The sequence below is a fragment of the Lepidochelys olivacea genome (genome assembly GCF_965140295.1).
Source record: "Lepidochelys olivacea isolate rLepOli2 genome assembly, chromosome: 1".
NCBI classification, from domain to species: Eukaryota; Metazoa; Chordata; order Testudines; family Cheloniidae; genus Lepidochelys; species Lepidochelys olivacea.
The window spans coordinates 242,134,743-242,155,937 of record NC_140411.1 but is presented as its reverse complement, the minus strand read 5'-3'; the positions used below and the strand labels follow the sequence as shown (position 1 = coordinate 242,155,937).

At 42.8% G+C, this 21,195-nt stretch overlaps 1 protein-coding gene across 3 annotated transcripts in view; it reads left to right on the top strand.

Moving 5' to 3' along the window:
* CACNA1C (calcium voltage-gated channel subunit alpha1 C) overlaps positions 1-21,195 on the top strand; it is a 633,467-nt gene that overhangs the window by 529,644 nt on the left and 82,628 nt on the right. For all 3 annotated transcript variants that reach the window (XM_084640503.1, XM_084640501.1, XM_084640502.1), the window contains one exon: positions 6,506-6,616. In XM_084640503.1, the coding sequence (XP_084496629.1) occupies positions 6,506-6,616 (111 nt within the window). The remainder of the gene's footprint in view (positions 1-6,505; positions 6,617-21,195) is intronic.

Genomic DNA, 21,195 nt, shown 5'->3' with positions numbered 1-21,195 from the left:
TGCATCATATTGTTGACTCTCGTTCAATGTATAATCCACTATAAGCCCCATATTTTTTTCAGGAATACTACTGCCTACCCAGTTATTCCCCATTTTATAGTTGTGCCTTTGCTTTTTCCTTCCTAAGTGAAGTACTTTGCACTTGTCTTTATTGAATTTCATCTTGTTGATTTCAGATCAATTCTCCAAATTGTCAAGGTCATTTTGAATTCTAATCCCATCCTCCAAAGCTCTTGCAACGCTTCCCAGCTTGGTGTCATCTCCAGACTTTATAAACATACTCTCCACTCCATTATCCAAGTCATTAATGAAAATATTGACTAGTAGCAGACCCAGGACTGACCCCTGTGGAACCCCACTAGACACACCCTCCCAATTTGAGATCGAACTATTGATAACTACTCTTTGAGTACTATTTTTCAACCGGTTTTGCACCCACCCTATAGTGATTTCATCTAGATCCTAGTTTGCCTCTGAGAATGTCATGTGAGACAGTGACAAAAGCCTTACTAAAATCAAGATATATCACATTTTCACTGTAGTGTGTAGCTACACATGCAGCCACCAGTGTAGACAAGACGAATATGATACCCTCAGGTTCCATACTAGGACCATCGTTGCTTAATATGTTCATCAACTACACACGCACAAAATCTACATTAAAAGAGCATTATTAAGGTTGCAAAGTCAAGCACTCTGTATTGGGAAGTGGCAGAATTAAGGTTGTCTGTTCAACCGTAATTGGGCCCCCTTGTGTGTATGCATTATGATTAAGCCTACATTTTAGTCACGGGTATTTTTAATAAAAGTCAGGGAAGTCCTGTCCATGACTTTTACTATATACCCCTAGCTAAAACTTGGGCAGGGGGCTGGAGAGCTCTGCAGGGGACAGTCTGGGGGCACCGTGGGTGCTGGAGGAGGGCGGGGGCAGGCAACTGCATGTGGCCCAGGACCCTGCTGGTGCTGGGGGGCGGGAGGGGGCTGGCAGGGGCTCCCTACTAGGCTCCGCATTACCCTGCAGCTCCTAGGAGGGGTCAGGGGGCTCCATGCGCTGCTCCCAGCACAAGCCCTGGCTGCAAAGCCCCCATTGGCCAGGAACCACAGCCAATGGGAGCTGTGGGGGTGGGGCCTGTGGGGGCGGAGCCCCCTGCCCCCTCCTCCGCCTAGGAGCTGCAAGGCCATGCCAGGGGGAGCCGGGGAGCCCCACAACCCAAGGTAAGCACCCCCCCGCAGTCCCTTGCCCCTAGCCCTGAGCCCCCTCCCACACATTCAAACTGCTGCCGATGTAGAAGTCACGGAGGTCACAGAAAGTCACGGAATCCGTGACCTCCGTGACAAACTCGCTGCCTTAATTATGGTACAGTATTTAATTACATGATCACATATGATTTTTTCCACAGGCTCCCAGGCTCAATGTCCCAGTCCCCTCATCAAATCTCAGTCTCCCCATCCTCTCCCCAGTTGCCTGCCTCTGTCTCCCTCTCCCTAGACCCTAGTTCCTTGTCCCAGTCCTTTTGCCTAGCCAGTCCAAGTTCCTCCCCTGCACCACAGCTCCTTGTTAGATCTCTCTCCCTGCTGCACTGTTCCCACCCCCCATATTTGTTCCTAGTCCCATTCTCCGTATCCAACCAGTTCCAGTTTCTCTTCTCGCCCCCAGTCCCAGGCTCACCAGACTCCTTGTCCCAATCTATTCCTTTTCCTCCCCTCTGATCTGTCATCTGTGTGCATTCAAATCAGACAGTTTCCTCCTCCATGCTGCCTGGGTGCCGGCAGGGGAATCACTGAGAGCACAGAATAGATAGACTTCCTGCTCTCAGCACAGCCCCACCCCAGCCCAGAAGGGCTGGGATCAGCAGTCACACAGAGGTTATGTCTACACAGCAAATAGACTCCCACGGCTGGCCCATGCCAGCCGATTCAGGCTCACAGGGTTTGGGTTGTGGAGCTGTTGTATTGCTGTGTAGACTTCCGAGCTCGGGCTGGAGCCTGGGCTCTAGGACACTGTGGGATGAGAGGGTCCCAGAGTTCAAGGCTGCAGTCCAAGCCCAGAAGTCTACAGAGCAATGAAACAGCCCCACAGCACGAACCCAAGTCGGCTGACACAGGCCAGCCATGGGTTTTTCTTTGCTGTGTAGACGTAACCAGAGTCCAGTTTCACTCTCCCTCTCCCTAGCCCTGAGTTGGAGCATGTTTAGTTGCTCTGTTTGGATGGTGCATGAACAGTCTGGTCAGCACTAGGTGACGAAGAGATGGAGCATCTTAACTGAGGATGAAATCTTTGACATTCTAGATGCTAAAAATCAAAGAAATCTCTGCTGAGCATGTGCAAACTGCAATTTTTCAAAGACTTATAGCTTAGCCAAATTTGGGCAGATTTTCACAGGGACACCAAAAGGCACATCTTTGATGAAAGCCACACACAGACACCCCTCCCCCCACAAAAATTGCAAGTCCCTTCCCCAAAGCAGGGAGAGATACTAGAGCTTTTCAAATAAAAGGTCACCAGAATTTTTTTTAATGGGTAGAACAGCATATTTTTCTCTAGTCTTGGTCTCAGATGAGCTGAACTGTTTTGGACTAAAAAATTTCCAAATAATTCAGCCTGAGCCAGATACCCAGCATGGAAAGTTTCAGCCCAAATGGTTAAAGTTTAGCCAAGTCTTATAAGCAACTGAAAACACGGTCTTATAATGGGACGTGCCAGCAACCTTAACAATGGGCAGCACTACTAAGAACATAAGAATGGTCCTACTGGGTCAGACCAAAGATCCATCTAGCCCAGTATCCTGTCTTCCAACAGTGGCCAGTGCCAGGTGCCCCAGAGGGAATGAACAGAACAGGTAATCATCAAGTGATTCATCCCCTGTCGCTTATTCCCAGCTTCTGGCAAACAGAGGCTAGGGACATCATTCCTACCCACCCTGGCTAGTAGCCATTGATGAACCTATCCTCCATGAATTTAGTTATTTTTTGAACCCTGTTATGATCTTGGCCTTCACAACATCCTCTGGCAAGAAGTTCCACAGGTTGTGTGAAGAAATACTTCCTTTTATTTGTTTTAAACCCTGCTGCCTATTAATTTCATTTGGTGACCCCTAGTTCTTGTGTTATAAGAAGTAGTAAACAACACTTCCTTATCTACTTTCTCTATACCAGTCATGATTTTATAGACCTCAATCATATCTCCCCTTAGCTGTTTTTTTTCCAAGCTAAAAAGTCCCAGTCTTATTAATCTCTGCTCATACGGAAGCCATTCCATACCCCTAATCATTTTTGTTGCCCTTTTCTGAACCTTTTCCTATTCCAATATATCTTTTTTGAGATGGGGCGACCACATCTGCACACAGTATTCAAGATGTGGGCATACCATGGATTTATATAGAGGTAACATGATATTTTCTGTCCGATTATCTATCCCTTTCTTAATTTTTCCCAGCATTCTGTTTGCTTTTTTGACTGCTGCTGCACATTAAGTGGATGTTTTCAGTGAACTATCCACAATGACTGCAAGATCTCTTTCTTGAGTGGTAACAGGTAATTTAGACCCCATCATTTTATATGTATAGTTGGGATTATGCTTTTCTATATGCATTACTTTGCATTTATAAACATTAAATTTCATCTGCCATTTTGTTGCCCAGTCACCCAATTTTGAGAGATCTTTTTGTAGCTCTTTGCAGTCTGCCTGAGTCTTAACTATCTTTAGTAATTTTGTATCATCGGCAAATTTTGCCACCTCACTGTTTACCTCTTTTTCCAGATCATTTATGAATATGTTGAATAGGACTGATCCCAGAACAGACCCCTGGGGGACACCACTATTTACCTCTCTCCATTCTGAAAACTGACCATTTATACCTACCCTTTGTTTCCTATCTTTTAACCAGTTACCAATCCATGAGAGCACCTTCTGTCTTATCCCATGGCAGCTTACTTTGCATAAGAGCCTTTGGTGAGGGACCTTGTCAAAGGCTTTCTGAAAATCTAATTGCACTATATCCACTGGATCCCCTTAGTCCGCATGCTTGTTGACCCACTCAGAGAATTCTAGTAGATAGGTGAGGCATAATACCCTTTACTAAAACCATGCTGACTCTTCCTCAACAAATTATGTTCATCTATATGTCTGACAATATTGCTACTCTGAAACCTTCTTTATAAAAGTTTCAACCAGTTTGCCAGGTACTGAAGTCAGGTTTACAGGCCTGTAATTGCCAGGATCAACTCTGGAGCCCTTTTTAAAAATTGGCGTCACATTAACTATCCTCCAGTCATCTGGTACAGAAGCTGCTTTAAATGATAGGTTACAGACTACAGTTAGCAGTTCTGCAATTTCACATTTGAGTTCCATCAGAACTCTTGGGTAAATAGTATTTGGTCCTGGTGACTTATTGCTGTTTAATTTATCAATTTGTTCCAAAACCTCCTCTAATGATACCTCAATCTGGGACAGTTCCTCAGATCTGTCACCTGAAAAGAATGGCTCAGGTTTGGGAATCTCTTTCACATCCTCAGCCATGAAGACTGATGCAAAGAATTCATTTAGTTTCTCCGCAATGGCTTTATCATCCTTGAGTGCTCCTTTAGCACCTCGATCGTCCAGTGGCCCCACTGGTTGTTTAGCAGGCTTCCTGCTTGTGATGTACTGTAAAAAAAAATTGCCATTTTTTTTTGAGTCTTTGGCTAACTGTTCCTCAAATTCTTTTTTGGCCTTCCTAACTGTATTTTTACATTTCATTTGCCAGTGTTTATGCTCCTTTCTATTTTCCTCACTAGGATTTAACTTCCACTTTTTAAAGGATGCCTTTTTGCCTCTCACTGCTTCTTTTACTTTGTTGTTTAGCCACAATGGCTCTTTTTTGGTTCTCTTACTATGTTTTTAAATTTGGGGTATACATTTAAGTTGAGCCTCTATTATGTTGTCTTTAAAAAGTTTCCATGCAGCTTGCAGAGATTTCACTTTTGGCACCGTATCCTTTAATTTCTGTTTAACTAACCTCCTCATTTTTGTGTAGTTCCCCTTTTTGAAATTAAATTCTACGGTTTTGGGCCTCTGTGGTCTTTTTCCTGCCACAGGGATATTAAATTTAATTATATTATGGTCACTATTACCAAGCAGTCCAGCTATATTCACATCTTGGACCAGATTCTGTGCTCCACTTAGGACTAGCCCCACCTTTAATGATCTGGTAAAGAGGATGAACAGTGAGATGGAAAATTTTGCAGTAGATACATTATGTGGGTTATTCAAGACTAGAGAAGACTGGGAGTAACTTCATAGGATCCTAATAAAGCTAAGTGAATGGGCAACATGAGTTCAGATATAATTCATAGTTGACAAATGCAAGGTAATGCACATTGGAAAGAATAATTTGAACTACTTATGTAGATTGTTGGATTCTGAATTAACGGTAATTACTCAGGAGCAAGACTTGGCATCATTGTGGACAGTTTAATGAAACTGCTGTGAAGTATGCAGCAGCAGTCAAAAAAGTAAACAAGATGTTAGGAAAGACTGGGGTAGGAAATAATATTGCAAATGTAATTATGTCCTTATGTAAATCAATAATGCATTCTCTACTGGAATACTGTGTTCAGTTCTGCTAACCCCCATCTCAAAAAAGAAGATGTCCAGAGACAGATGACAGAAATTATTAGGTGTATAGAAATACTTGCATGTGAGGGCAGATTGTTGAGATTGAGACCGATTGCTATAGAGAGGGGACATGCTAGAGGGGTGCACAATAATGAATGGTCTTGAGAAGGTAAACTGGGTGCTCCTATTTACACTTCCTCAGAATACAAGAACAAGGGCACATTTAATGAAACGAAATGCAACAAATTTAAAACTGATCAAAGGAAATACTGTTTTTAGCCAACATATAATTTACCTGTGGAATTCACAAGGTGTCATTGGAACAAAGAGGTAAGTAAGGTTAAAAAATGATTGGATGCTTATATGTATCCATAAGTACATTAGATAGGAATTAAAAAATTAGGAATTTAAATCCTCATGCTTCAAAGCATAAGCCAACCATTAACGTGTGGAGCCCCAATTTAGCAAAGCATTTGAACATATCCTTAAATCCATCCCTAGTCAGCAAAGCATTTAAGTACATGCATAAGTATTTTGTTGAACTGGGACCAGAGTTAAGAAGAACCTTCCTGTATGAGCAGGTTCTTTCATAATTGCCTATTATGCCATTTCTGTCAAGTTCCTGTGAAGCTTCTCATATTGGCAATTGTTAGGAACAGATTACTAGACCATATGGACTGCTGGTTTGGTCTAGTATGACAATTCCTGTGTTACAGACACGAACTAATCCTAAAGAGATCCATATCCAGTCTTCCTCGACTGAAGGAAAGTTATTGCTGTGAATGAATTTAAGGAGAGAGGAGGCATAAACCTGAAAAAATATAGACAGTCCTCTTTAAGTGGGGGATGAAACCCTATATATCCAAACAACCCATTCTTCACAATGCTTCTGGGATGCTTTTTTTTCAGCACTATGGTCAGAGCTGTCCCTTCAAACAAGCCATGAATATCCTCAACATGCTCTTCACGGGTCTCTTCACCGTCGAGATGGTTCTGAAACTAATTGCCTTCAAACCAAAGGTAGGTGTTGTAGATTGGGAATTTCTCTTCCTGTGTGTGGTGGAAGTGAAGAGAAAATATGTAATAACCCTACCCCACCCCCGCAGTCACCACCCAGTAGCTAAACTGGGCAGTTACTCTCTGGATTGGAGTCTCACCCTGTGTTTGGAAGAGCTTTTCTCAGGTAGAGAGTAGACACGTAAAAAGAGCAGTGTCTTTTAGGAGAGGAAGATCCTGCTCCTTCGTTATTATGAAGTCATCGTAGTTACTCTACAGTTAAGGCTACTGCCTGATTTCCATATTGAATGCTGGTCTAATGCTCTCTCTAACTTTCCCAAAACAAATTTTATAGCCTGAAACATCTCCTGATTAGTCCCGAGGCCACAAAAGAAAAGTGAAGTTAATCAAATATGATTCATTTTGATTTATGGTACTTGGAAATTTTTCTTTGGGTTTTGGAAAAAATATTCTAATTGATCTACTCACAGGTCAGTTATCAGTCTGCTCATCAAAATGGCTGGCAAATTGGGCTTGTACCCTAGTGCTTTGTGAGGATTACAGCACAGAGCTGGTTTGGATAATGTTAGTTTTGAATTTAATAATTTATTGTCAGTGTTGGAAACCCCATCAGTTCCTGTCTCCAGGGATTATTACGTTCACAGGAGCTACACATTCCACTAACATAATTATACCAGAAACAAAGTTGTAATTTACAAGCTCTTCCAGCTAACCCAACACAGCTCTTAAATTAACTGAGGCCTTCATCTTTTTAGTGTAGCTTCAGCTACATTTCAAGAAGTCTCAATATGGCATTAACAAAGGTGACAGTCTCCTCCATGTCCAACAACCAAGCTTGTCTATTATATTGAAAGTTAAAGCACCACCTTTCACCAACCTGTCATCCTTCTTCCCCTCAGCAGTGCACTAACTTTCTGCTTAAACTCCACTCAAACCAATATCTCTCTCCAGCATCATCTCTATGTTGGTTCTTCTACTTCCTACCCCAGCACCTCTAGCCCCTCTCTTACCTTTTTCTATAAGGCCTTTTAAAAGGTAGGGAATGAGGAAAGTCACAGTCTCTGCCCTCAGCCAGCCCAGAATCTCTCTCCCTTCTCCCATCATCCTCTTATAGGTAGCAGTCATGAAGGTCACAAGTTTCATGGGTTATGTTCAAAATCTTGGTACTTTTGAGAGATCTCAAATGTAGTGCTTGTGAAAATTACAAGCATCACTGGCTGTACCAGCAGAGCTTGTAACTTTCAGTAGGCAGTAGGCTTACAAGTTTGTGACTTTGCCACATATGCTACTGTAGAAATTCTTCTAAGTCCAACACTTTGTAAAAACCTTATATGCATATTATATGTGTAGGAACATACATCATGCATTTAGTAGCATTCTTCTGCTTAGATCCTGCTTTGTTACACTCTTCAAGCTTTGCTATGGGCTCTGATCACTGTGAGTTTAAAAATAACCTGAGAATATTTCTGAACTAAAACTTCCCTGTGACCTAATTAAAGATGAGACTATATGGCATATCTTTTTAACACTCTTTAACACATACTAGAACATCAGGGTTTTAATAAAGAGTCTTGAAAGCCAGGACATTCTCAGTTAAGGTCCCAGCATCAACCATAACTCTGCCCCTACCCATGCTGAAAGAACAGCCAGCTACAGGAATACACCATATTAAAGATAGAAACTAAAAATGCCTGAGTGCCAAAAATAGCCCCAACACTTCATTTAATTTTAGAGGAGGTCAGACTAGACAATCACAGTGGTCCCTTCTGGCCTTGAAATCGATGAACTAATATCTTCAAAGGGGAAAAAACAGTAAAACAGGGCATTTGTCCCCAAAAAATGAGGGTGGGGAGAATGAATCTATGGAAATTGCTAATACAGCTAAAAGCCTGCCTTAAGCAGCATATTAATGCTGATTTATATTCTGTACAAGTGCAGTGATTTTGTAAATCTTGGAACATCAAATGTGTTCTGCAATGTAACTCCCAGTTGCCCTCCTTATCACAAAGGTGTGACCTTCAAGCATGTAGAAGTGCCATCATGCACTGCTCCATCTTGATTCAAACTGCCTGCCAAAGAAGGATACCACCTACTTCTGGAAGGCCTCTTGGATCAAGGTGGACCACTGCATGATGGGATCTGAAGTCACTATCTCTATGGGCCATGCATTACAGCTATACTGTGCTGCTCTATTTTATCTATGTAAATTGGGCACAGACTTCCAGCTCTGAGAAAGATGGTGGTGCAGCCCTCAGCTAGGTGGGGGCTGGGCACCCACTACCATGAATGGTATAAAAAATGGACTGCAAATGGGTAGTTATCCCTAAGTTATCTGAACAATCTGAGAGAGGGAGAGCTTTAAGATACAGCCACCCGCCTCTCCCACTGAAACATCCCAAGTTCCCCGGCAGAAGCTAAAGAGGGGATTTTAAGTGCCATTAAGTTTTCCCAAGTATGAATGACTAGCTTAAATGCTTATGGGGTCTCTGTTGTAGATGTAATTGGCTGCCGTTTCCAGAGCAGTAAAGCCCAAACCAATCTTTGATTAAGCTGTTTTGATGTTATGCCTAAAGCCCAGTCTTTTCAGGCTGAGGAGTTTCTGAAAGTGATGGAGCAGTTACTCCTTTATGACTGACTGCAGAGGAGCAGGAGACATAGATGAGGACCTGAAGGTATCATGCTCTCACCTGAGCAACAACAGGAAAGGCTTTTAGGAGAGGACAATGCAGGAGAAATGAATGTGAGAGAAGCAGCAGCAGGCCTGTCACAGAACTAAAGCTAGGGAGTTTGCTCTAGGGAGCACACCACTTTCTACAGCTGCTGGTATTTCTGAACCCAGCAAGAGGCACCATATAGGTAATGTAACTACTGCTGGATGTTGGGAAGTTGTCACATACCTACTCCTCTCCCAGCCACTCCCTAAAGGATAGTTGGAAAGGAATGGCCCCAGTATCTCCCAGTAGTTATAGCTAATCGCAGTATCTCCCAGGAGGGGTCCCAGCAGGAACTGTTGAAGGAGCAGTTACTGTGTGGATCACACAGCTGCTCATGCCTTTTCACAAAAGAATAACTGAAGAGAATGAGATAGGTGCTGTGGCCATCAGGGAGCTCACCATCACTGTGGTCCCAGCGTCTCCCTGCAGGAGTCACTGTAGGGAGTGTGCACAAGTGGCCATGGAGAAGTATAGAGCTAATGCAATCCCAGTCTCTCCCAGCATGAGTACCATAGGCAATGGGGTAGTAGTGCTGGCTGAGGGGAGTTTACAGCTACTCCTATTACAGCTGTTTCTCGCTGGCATTTCTGTGAATAATAATGAAAGACATATCATGGCTCTTTCTGATTCTGTATGTATTTTTCATCATGTCCACAGACCTCTAGCATTATTTATCTCTTGGCCCCTGTTTTCTTGAGGCAATGTGGCCTGCTCATTCAGCTCTCTTGATAGCATAATGGAAAGGAAAAAACCCAAGAAGGAATCAGTTCCATAAGCACTAATTGTGAGCACAGGCTCACCCTGGCATTGGGAATTTACTTGTATAATCCAGTGCTGGAGCTACTTCTTGCATTAGAGTAAGGATTCAGTAATCAAGAGGCTATTCTCTGGGCTGGGGAACTACATTTAGTCCAGGATCTGGGTCCTCCTCCAAGTACTATTCCATGCTCTGTAAACAGTATTTGAAGGTGGTAGAAAAACAAGAGGTTTCATAACTAAACACAGCCCTGGCACTGGGAATGCTTGGCTTTTGCAGCGAATCTGTACGTCGCCCTTCTGTGAGCAGCGCTATCTCTTTAGTTAGCCTCTGTGAGGGCAGGGCAGTCTCTGTCATTTATGCCCAGTGGTGGGGACAGTGCAGTCTTTTAGCTGACACCACTTAGTAGGAGCAATACTGTCTCAAGCCCATGTCTTTAGGCTTGCAATGTTTTTCTGGAGGAGAGGCACAGATCTCTCAGGTTTTATCAGTGTAAGGCAAACAGCCCATCAGCATCTAACCTACTCCAGGCATAGAGAGGGAATGAGAAGTAAAGAATTTGCTAATAATCAGAAAGAGATTGGGAATGATTAGGGCTGCTGATAAGGAACACATCCACTGTGGTCCTTGCATCTCCGTGCAGAGTATTAACCTGCTGCTCTGAAATAAGACTCCCAAATGGACCTTGAGTGTTTGTAATGGCCAAGTCCCATAAACTGATTCAAGATTAGTTACTCTGAACAGGCAGGCAGCTTAAAGAGATGTTCTTGAGGCTTGGGAAACAGGGGGTTCTGGTGTTTGTGTTTCTAATTTTTAAAAAGCTCCAGTCACTCTGCTGAGCTTTTTGTGATGGTGTTTCCAGGGTTTTCTCTTTAGAACTCAGAGTCCAGTCTGAAATTTGTACACACATTTGTGCCCTCTGCCCACAACACACCCATAATCTGCCTGGGCAGACATGGCATGAAATACAAGGGAACAATTTAATTGCTAGTGCAGTCAGGGACATAAACTAGTTCTTTAGCCCTTTACACCAGTAGATCTCAAAGTGCTTTACAAAGGAGATCAGTATCATGGTCTCCATTTTACAGATGGGGCAACTGAGGCCCAGAGAGGTGAAGTGACTGGCTCAAGGTTATCCAGCAGGATAAAAGCAGAGCAGGGAATTGAACCTAGGTGTCCTGAATCCTAGTCCATGCTCCCACCACTAGGCCACATTGTCTTCTATGAAGAGACTAGTAGTAACTTCAGTGGACTTTTTCCCACTTATGCCACCAATGATATTAGCCATGATCAGTAGCCCAATAGGTGTCTTTAGCTAGAGAAATCCAGAACTGAGATGGGCTTGAGTCAGATCCCCAAATGCAAACACCCCCAAGCTTTGTGGCAGTTCAGATCCAGGTAGAAACTCAGAGATGTATCATTGGCTCTATAATGGGCAAAACTGAAGGCCTGAATGCGAACATGCACATATTCATGAACTTTGGGAAAATGGGATTCTGGAAACAAACTTTCCAGCTCTAACCTGTCTCTAATCTACAGTAGAATTGTATAAATAAAAGGCCTGATAAACAACCAAACAAATCTGCCACTCGTTAGAAATGTTGTCCCTTGGAGAAGTAAAAATCCATACATCCATATGTTCCCCTACACTCATGTCCTAAGCCACAGTCATGGGGTGCATCAGCTGTACATCACCCTCATTGTTGAAGCTCCTACTTGTTTCATAACCTTATGCCAGAAGATACCATCACTGCTAAACAATGGTACTGGTGGACTGTTTGTTATTTTGGCGTTTCAACATTAAGACTGGCCTCTCAAGAACAGGAGTACTCTCCTTTCCAGAGAGGAAGGTTCATTTACTGGAGCTGTCTTCTCTCCCTGTTTCATGAAAAGAACACATTTTTTATAACTCATACAGGTAGAGAAAAAGGATGAAGAGTCAAATTAGTCTCTGCTTTAACTCTGTTGGCTTCATTAGCATTTCAGGGAATGAATACAGGGATGAATTTTCCCCAGTGAATCCTGTAACTGTTCAGAGCCATCAGGAAATGGTTTCTTTAATTGCTGAGCCTTTCATACTGTGCTTGTCTTCTCAGAAAATGTTCATTATACCCTCCCAGAACCATTTGTTGAGTCAGAAATAGGATCCTAGAAAACTGAATTTCTACTACCACTCTCTTCCTGGCACTAAATCAGGTGGTACTTCAATGGAACTACTCACATGAATAAAGCGAGGCATATGTTTAAGTACCTTGCTGAATCTTGGCCCATGTGAAGAAGGGGAATACTGGGGATTTGTCTCAAGGAATCATAGATATTAGAGATGTAAATGATCATATAGTCCATTCCCCTTTGCTGTCCAGTGTAGCAGCCAAAACTTCTCTCTCCTTGATGGTTACAGGTAGGTGACTGTCATGTCCCCCATAAATCCTCATATAGCCAAGGCAGGCATATTTAGATATTCTAATTTTTTCCTTCTAAGGTCATTATGTCAGGCCCATTGCTGCTTTTCTCTGAGTTCCCTCCCTTTATTAACATCTTTTTGGTATAGAGGTATCCAGAACTGTATGCATTACAGTAAATGAGTTTTGCATTCGGTGCAGGATGTCCACTCCACAGGCAGTTCCAGGAAGGATTGTGACTTTCTCTACACAGAGGAGTCCTGACTACCAGTCCATCCCTCAATTCACTAGAGAACCCTCCCATTCTCAGCCCTAATTGATGCATGCTTCCACATTTATTAATAGATCTACTTTCTCTCTAGTATCTCTTTTTCTCTGGGTATATTTGGCTATCTTTATTCCACCTTTAAGCCCTTCACTTAGCATTAATCATACATTTGATGCTCTTATATTTCCTTTCACGCCTGCAAACTGACTCATCTGTTTTGGTTCCCTTCTGACTACTCCATTTCAATTCCTTTTTTTACACTCAGCTTTTTGGAGTGTCTTTTGCTAAGCCACATTGGCTGCTTCTTATTCCTTGCATTCTACTTTTTCAGAGAGATCACAATCTGTTGTGCCTTGGTTATGACATATTTTAGCATGCTCCAGCCTTTGCTCATGCTACACCATCCCATTGCACCATTCTCATGAAGTTTCTTAATTTTTGAAATCTATCATTCTTTGTATTGCTGCATTCTTGTCGTCTTAGAAATATCTATCTATCATAGGCTGTTGAACAGGCATCAAACACCAGAAGATTTGAGCCCCTCTGGCATATCAAGGACTCTGGCACACGTGGGAGGATCAGATTAAGGACCTTTCTACGCTAACGCAGCCATGTCAGGAAACCTGGCTGCAACCAGGCTGTCTCCAGCCCAGTTACAAATATTGTTCCAATTTGTAATGTAGACTGGATTTCAGCTGTGGTCCAAGGATTTAACCAGTTGTTAAACACAGTTAAGGTCCAACCCACACACAATAACTGAAGAAAGGGAAACCGCATTCCTTTTATTTAGAGTGCAGGCTCATTAGGTTGAAAAATACATTTGAAATAGACAAAAGCCCACTGAACAACAAACACTCCAATACAGAGTAATGTAACAAACTACACAGCAGGGGTCTCAGGAACAGGATTGCTCTGCTAACATCTTTCAGACTACAGGCCTCAACACAGCAAATAGTGGATCTAGTCCCTTATGCAAACATCCAAGGAATCCTCATTGGTGCTTCCTTTAGATTTCAATGAGTTTTTAAATCAAAGATGACTGTATGATCTGCAAACCATAAATCCCATTTGTTGTTGAGCCTACTGTACCAGTTGTGGGACACTGATCATTAGCAGAAATTTAAAGGAGAGGAAAGCAGGCAATGTAGTTACATTTCACAGATATAGGAGGCAGCTACCGCAGCCAAACAAATTGTGCAATGTGAAAAGTATTCATCGGATAAATGAAATAGAGGGAATTGGATTGATAACAGGACACAAAGCCTTACACAGATTTCTAGGTCATTGGTTCCAATTGAGCCCTGGTCAGCCGGGATCAAAATTCTTTACTCTGAACACTAGTCGACATCCTGTATGAAATGAGCTATTTTCCTAGTGGATGGGGTCCATGTCACATAAAAAAGCAGCACAATTGGTCCCAATTGATCTCTTTGTTGGCAGTCCCAGTGGAGAGACCAAGAATTGAATGAACATGGAGAATGAACTCCCTTTGCCCTTAGAAGTGTTCCCCACTTTGTCATGGTGGAAGCACACTGGTGAGAGATACAGAGGATGTTTGCTCTGCCACTGTCCCGGTGCTTATAGGATAGAGGACATCCTCCTTCTGGGATTGACAGTCCAACACCTTTCAACAACACAAAATGTATCCTGTACTCTTTATTATTAATCATATGTAACTGTTCTAATTTTCTCCAGCAAGGGCTGTGCAGTGTGATTAGCCAACCTCCTGGAGGACTGATAGGTAATCTGGTAGGCAAGATAAATACAAAGATGCTGAATAGGAGCTTCATTAAGGAGGGACCTTTTCCTTCACAGTAGACGTACCCAGGGAATTTGCATATTTCTGCAACATTATGACAGATTTATTTCCAGTCTGGCACTTGAGGGTTTTAATGTCATTATGAGTGATCAAAAATAATGATATAACTACACAATGCAGCGGTGTGGGAAGCACAGTATTAGCTATTACTCTTTATTAATATAGACAATTATTAACGCTGTGTTAAAAGCACAGTGGGATGGTGCACTGGGGTCTCATTCACAATGGTGCCTGCAGCAACAGCAGCTGCACTGAAAAGGAACAATATCAAGGAAAAGTAACTTGTTCTCACCCACAGAAGGGAAATCCCAAACCTCTGTCACCTCAGACAGGCTCATACAAAATGGTCAAAAGTTCTCACAGGTTCTCTTCATTTAGCAACAACGCCAAATAACAGGGTAAAGCAAGGCCCCATCTACAGTACTTTCTATCCCGTTAGGAAATGATATGTCAGAGGCTGTGTTGCCTAGGAATAAGGCACGAGACCTGATGGCCAAGAGACCTGATTTCTATCCCCCACTCCGCCACTGGCCAGATTGTGCAGATTCTTTACTGCTCTGTGCTTTTCAGTTTCCCCAAGTGTAAAATGGGCATAGTGATGCTGACCCTCCTTTATAATACACTTTGAGATCGATGCATAAGAGCGAGTATTGGTGATGGTCTTATTCTATAGATGGAAAAACTATACTCTCTGTAAAATGAGGGCCTTTTTGAAAAATACAGAGAGAAAACTACAGTAAACCAAACAGTCTAAAAACATATGATGTATATCTCTCAGGACTGTCACTTGAGTGTAGAGTTGTTCCAGTGGGCCACCTTACCTCTGTACCAGCCATGCCAAACAAGATGTCCAGCTCCATCTCATGGCACCTACATGAACAGAGTCTGTATCCCCTCCTAAGACATCTCTCACTGATTCTGGATGCTTTCCAGTCTGTTACCACTTCCTAATTCATCCTCCACCAAAATAAGGATCAAAAATTCTTCATTTCCAGAGATGTGCAGGCAGAAGCCTCCACTCACAAATCCACCATCGCATCCCACTTGTCATTGTATTTAAAGAACATGGGATCTGTTTCAGAAAGAGGGAAGTGAAGCTGATTTTTTTTTTAAAGCAAAGCATTTGCTCCTGTTGTCAGGTACAGGTGGCTATGGAAAGCTGGACTACTAGAGTCCTGGAAGCATCAGTTGTAAAGGTCAATGATTGGTCGCTGTGTCCTTACCTGTTGCTAGAAATGTATCTGCTCATAGTTGTTTTTTGCAGGGGACAGCTTCCTTTGGGTCATGCTCCCTTCCCTAAAAAGAGGGAACTTCTTTTATATCCTCTTTTGCCAGAGGATGTTGTGAAGGCCAAGACTATAACAGGGTTCAAAAAAGAACTAGATAAATTCATGGAAGATAGGTCCATCAATGGCTCTTTGCTAGGATGGGCAGGGATGGTGTCCCTAGCCTCTGTTTGCCAGAAGCTGAGAATGGGCAACAGGGGATGGATCACTTGATGATTACCTGTTCTGTTCATTCCCTGTGGGGCATCTGGCATTGGCCACTGTCGGAAGACAGGATACTGGGCTAGATGGACCTGTGGTCTGACCCAGTATGGCCATTCTTATGTTCTCTTATGTTCTTATAGCAAAGTCCAGCTTTTTGTTCTTTCCTCCTCCTGTGCTGGTGTCTTGGTGCATTCTCTCTCATACTTATTTGCCGGATCATGACAGAACCTGTTAATTGTAGCCTTTGGGGAGTCCACCAATGTAGAAACCTGTACTTTCTCCCTAATGCGACATGATAGCAAATTGCACATGGTTATCAATATACAGAATGTGATATGTTCAGGCATAGCTAGCCATCACAGCCATTTTTCAGTCTTTCCATCAAGTCGGTGTTCTAACCGGAGTGTAAGGTTTCCTGTGGGTTACATCCTCCTACTATGACCACGGGGTATTCATGATGATGTTATTCTTGGAAAGAGCCCATGGCTCTTTACAGAGCTTCACTGGATCGAAAGGGTTCCACCTGAATGAAGGTCAAGAAGCTGATTTCATTGTTCCAGGGTACCAGCAATGGAGATAGGGGAGCATTCCATTCCTATTCTTGTGTTCATGTTTTTATGTCAGGGAGGCCATAAGTGACAGTCATTAGTGACAGTCATTTTTCAGAGTCATTATTTTCCATCCCTTCCCACAGTGCAGCCTGAAAGATATTCCTGCCACTACTAGGAGGCGCTTTCGCTGATGGGTGCCACCTCCAGAGATACAGGGAATCGCCTCTGCCGTGCTTCTAACCTGATCTATGGCACAGGCACCCTGAGGTCACACATTGAATTTCAGACCTCACACATGACTGAGTGCTTATATACCACAATGACAGCTACCTAGAAAAATGAAGAAACTAAAGATATGAAACCAACTGCACTATCATCCAGGTGGGAAAGGATCTATCTGATTATTTGCAAGCGAACATAGTGCTGGGCAATATGAACTGGAGTGTAAGATCTGGAAATGGAAGTCCTTTAGCCACAAAACATATACAATACAGACTGTTGCAGGGCAGGCATCCTCAACATTGCCCTTACTCCTGATCTGGAGACACCTCCTCTAAGGAAAAAGAGTAGTTCAGATTCTATAAGTATTTTCTTTCTTCTAAGACTGCCAGCCAGGAGGCCAGTTAGTGCCAGTTGGGGTGAAGATTTTCCATGTGTGTGCATAAGAGAGAGATGGGGACTCTTGTCCACTAGGAACAAAACAGAGACCAGTAACCCATTTTAGATACTGCACCTTGTCAAACAGTAATCAGAGGATAATAATTTTTGGTCACTGATAATCTGAGCCAGATTCAGCGAGAGACCTAGAAATGAACTTATCTGTGTTCTATTACCAATCACAGAGCCATCCAGCCCCTGCAACATCTTTGATTCTGACATGCTAAGGACAATATGTCTGGGCGGTCCATTAAATCCCAGGAGAAAACCACCCATCTGCTTTCGGTAGCTTCCTAATGTGGGAAATATGAGAGCTCATGAATCAGAAGTGAGACTGAAGTGTAAAATAAAGATATCCAGGTTATTAAAAATGAGTCCTACCCTAAAATGAAGGGGCTGCTTTCTTGTTAAATAAGCAAAGAGCAGCACCATGTTCCTTTAAAAACAATTGGATTTTTGGAACTGACTCAGAAGTTGAAGAACTTGTCTCCTTTGACTGTTTATAGCTTTGATGGAGTACAGGATTTGTGTGGTTCCCTGCAGGAATGACTCATTACGACAAGCAGTAGGTGAATTGCAATGACTCTGTCTCTCAAAATTAATCCATCAATGAGTGAGAGCTGATAGTATGCAAATAGGTGCTGTTTTCTTATAGTCTGTCATGATCTGCAAGCAGCTGTATCCTCCAGTTTATTTCTTCTCTTCTAGGCACTGCTAATTTCCATGATTGCTGTTATGGCTAAATGGCATCTTAACATAATTTGCATTATCTCCATTTGATGTCAGTTGTTATTGTAGCTTTGTAATATTCTGCAGAATACATGTGATTCTCTCAGATATGCCGGTGAGACTGTGTGCCAAGATTCAAATGATGGAATATATGTGATTCAGTTTAAATTTCTTCATAAAGAGATGCCTCCTTGCCTTGCCACTTTCCAGAGAAGGCTCTTTCAGTAAAAGTCCAGAGGTGAACCACACAACTCCAAGTGGCCTGCAAGAGTTTCAAAAATGTATTCCCGTGTTGAACATGAAGGTACTGTGCTAGTACCAGATTGTGGCTTTGCAGATCATCAGCAAAGTCTGAGTTGCTGTCCATTCCAATCAAACAACTTTTGCTCTCCTAAGAAACCACATTCCTTATCAGGAAGTCATCCTTGAACCAGCCCCTATCCCTCCCTCCCATAAACTCCCTCTTCCAACAGACACCTGGCTTAAGACTAATGTTTCTTTCCATTGTCTAGACGTGCAGATTTATTTCAGGTACTCTGAGACCAGGTCATCCTGTCAGTATTCTTTCCTGTTAGTTCCCCCATCTTCTCTCTCTCTCTCTCTCTCTCTCTTTCCCCCTCCCTTTTTATATCTTTCCCATTTTTCTGCAGTATTGTAGCAGCTTCTTCCATTGGGGACCATCCGACCTACATTCAGATCCCACCCAATAGAAACACTGAGGCTTTGCTGCACCCTTTAGCTACATATGTTTTACGGTGGAAGAGACTAGTTAATTTTTGCAAACCTTGTAGTAAGAGTGCATTGAGCACCTATGGCTAAGCAAAGAAATATCTGCACATCAGTTAGCACAGAGATGACCCTGTACTCCTAACCCAGCTGAGATCACTATTCAGCACCCCCCCCCCTTTTCCCCTCAGGAATTCTGTGCATGGGATAGCCTGGTTTGTGCTAGAACTGTCCCGCACAGTTCCTTACTTTGAGTGCCAAGTGGCTATGAGCTCAGACCTTCAGACAGGCTCTCGTGGGCAAATTTCTCTGCTGTTAACAAGACTTCCCAACTACTGTACTTAGGAGTATTTTCACAGAATGTAAAAGCCATGGTCTGCAGAGATCACAGTGGCTCCATTAGTACTGAAACAAACCGCAGTATCTTGTTAGCTGAACTCAACAGCCAGGAAATCTAAAGATGATTGGCATATTCATTCTGAAGTGACACAGCGTCTGCTCCCCTGCACAAATGAGATTCCGCTCCAGTCAGTCACTGCTTATGTATGATCAACTTGTCATTACTTAACTGATCCTGGGGTGATTTGCTATCAGCTCCTTTTTGGGGGGAGTGCAGAGAGGGGCAGAAAATGTATGTGTTTTATTGTAATGATGGGTACTTCATGCTCATGAGTAACCAATCTGGCCTCCCCCCACACAAGCTCCATAGATATCATGTACTCCAAAAAATTCCCACAAGGGGGTGACTGCAATTCCTCAATAAATCCCAGGAGAGTTCAGCACAGTGGTATGTAACTCTGTGGCTGAAGACAGGGTGAGCGTCTCCCTTTAAGGGTAAATTATGGTATTGCACTCTAAATTCCTCTATTGCAAAAATAAACAGTGCCTTCAGTTCACTTCCCCCTCCTTCCCTGGGGGAAAAAAATCAAAACTTTCTGGTGGGAAAAATAGTTTGGAACTGCTACCTCTTTATTTGACTGAAAGCTCCTTCCTTAGTCAGCTTGCCTTTCATCATCCACCCTGATTCTCTCCAACAAGGAATCTGGCTTTGAGAGGTACTTCGAGGTCATAACAAGCAAATCCCAAAGGGGTCTAATTCACTCTCAATATGTGCTTGTAACTCTTGACAAGATTACAAACTGTAATCCAAAACCAAGCAATCACATGGGCAGTTTTCAGATGATGTCTCTAAGAAGGATTGGCTTTTAAGAAAGGATTTAATTAATTTGCACCAAACAAAATATTCCTTGCACCTTATTTGAAGACTATAAGCAGCAGCGCTCTATGATTTCTTTAGACTGTATGACTAAGAATAATATATTCTTGATTCAAGCCCCCCTTTTTGCTGTAGAGAGGGGTCAGGAGAGGAGTAGGGAAATGATTTTAAAATCATATTTTTGAATTCAGTTCTTAAAACATTGAACTGTTGGGTGTGGGGATGAATAAAACTGGAAGAGTATCAGTGGTTCCTCTTTATCAAACAACCTAGTGTGTGAGGAAGACTTCTTCGAGTGTACCTCACACATGGGCAACAGTGGGTCATTACCGGGTGTGACTCCTATGGAGACTAAGGTGACAAGACCATGACTCATGACTTTCAGAATGAGCCAATGGCTGACTGGGATCAGCAGAGCTGCCATTTGAGGGAAGCCATGGTTCAAAACATGGGCCCATTTTCTGACATCAGTAATTCCAGTGTAAACCCCAGTAACTCCATGAAAGTAAATGAAGTGACTCCAGATTTATTTTGGTGTAACTGACAGCAGAATCATGCCTATTAAATTCTGATGAAAAAAGGAACCTCTGCTCTGAGGGCCCGATTTTGCCTTGGGATCTAGATACACAGCTCCCTTTGGGCCACATACTGCTTGGTTATGTCAGTGCAGTGCGGTTGACTTCAGTGATGTTATGTTACTGTAACTGAGAGAATTGGATCCACTGGCTTCCATGTTCATCTGAAGACAAAATTTGGCCCCAGTGGTCACCCTGATGTTACACCAATTGTGAAAATTGGCTGTTGGGCTGGGAGTCCAGATATTCATTAAAAGCAAATGGCCGACTTGGTTAGGCCCAAACTATGATCTGCTGTAAAGTTGGTATAATCTGATGGTGGCATCTCCCGTGCTTGCTTAAAAGCTGTTTAAACCATACAAAGTATCCATGGATTTAAAAGTAAACAGCTACCATTTTGGTGGGCACAGTCCCAAACAACCAAACAGGTATGAACTTTACCCCTGTTGCTGTATAAAAGCAAACTCAGAGTTCCTATTTCAAGAGCTGTCTGGAATCCCACTGAAATCCTTCATGGGACTGGTAGATGAACACAGAGAAGGAAATGGAAGGTAGACATGTTACTGGGTCTGATCCTGCAGATCTTCAATATGTGAGCTCTACCACTACCTCAGTGGGACTGTACTCATGAAGAAAGGCTGTGGGATTGGGCCCACTGTCTTCTGCTTTATTCTCTTG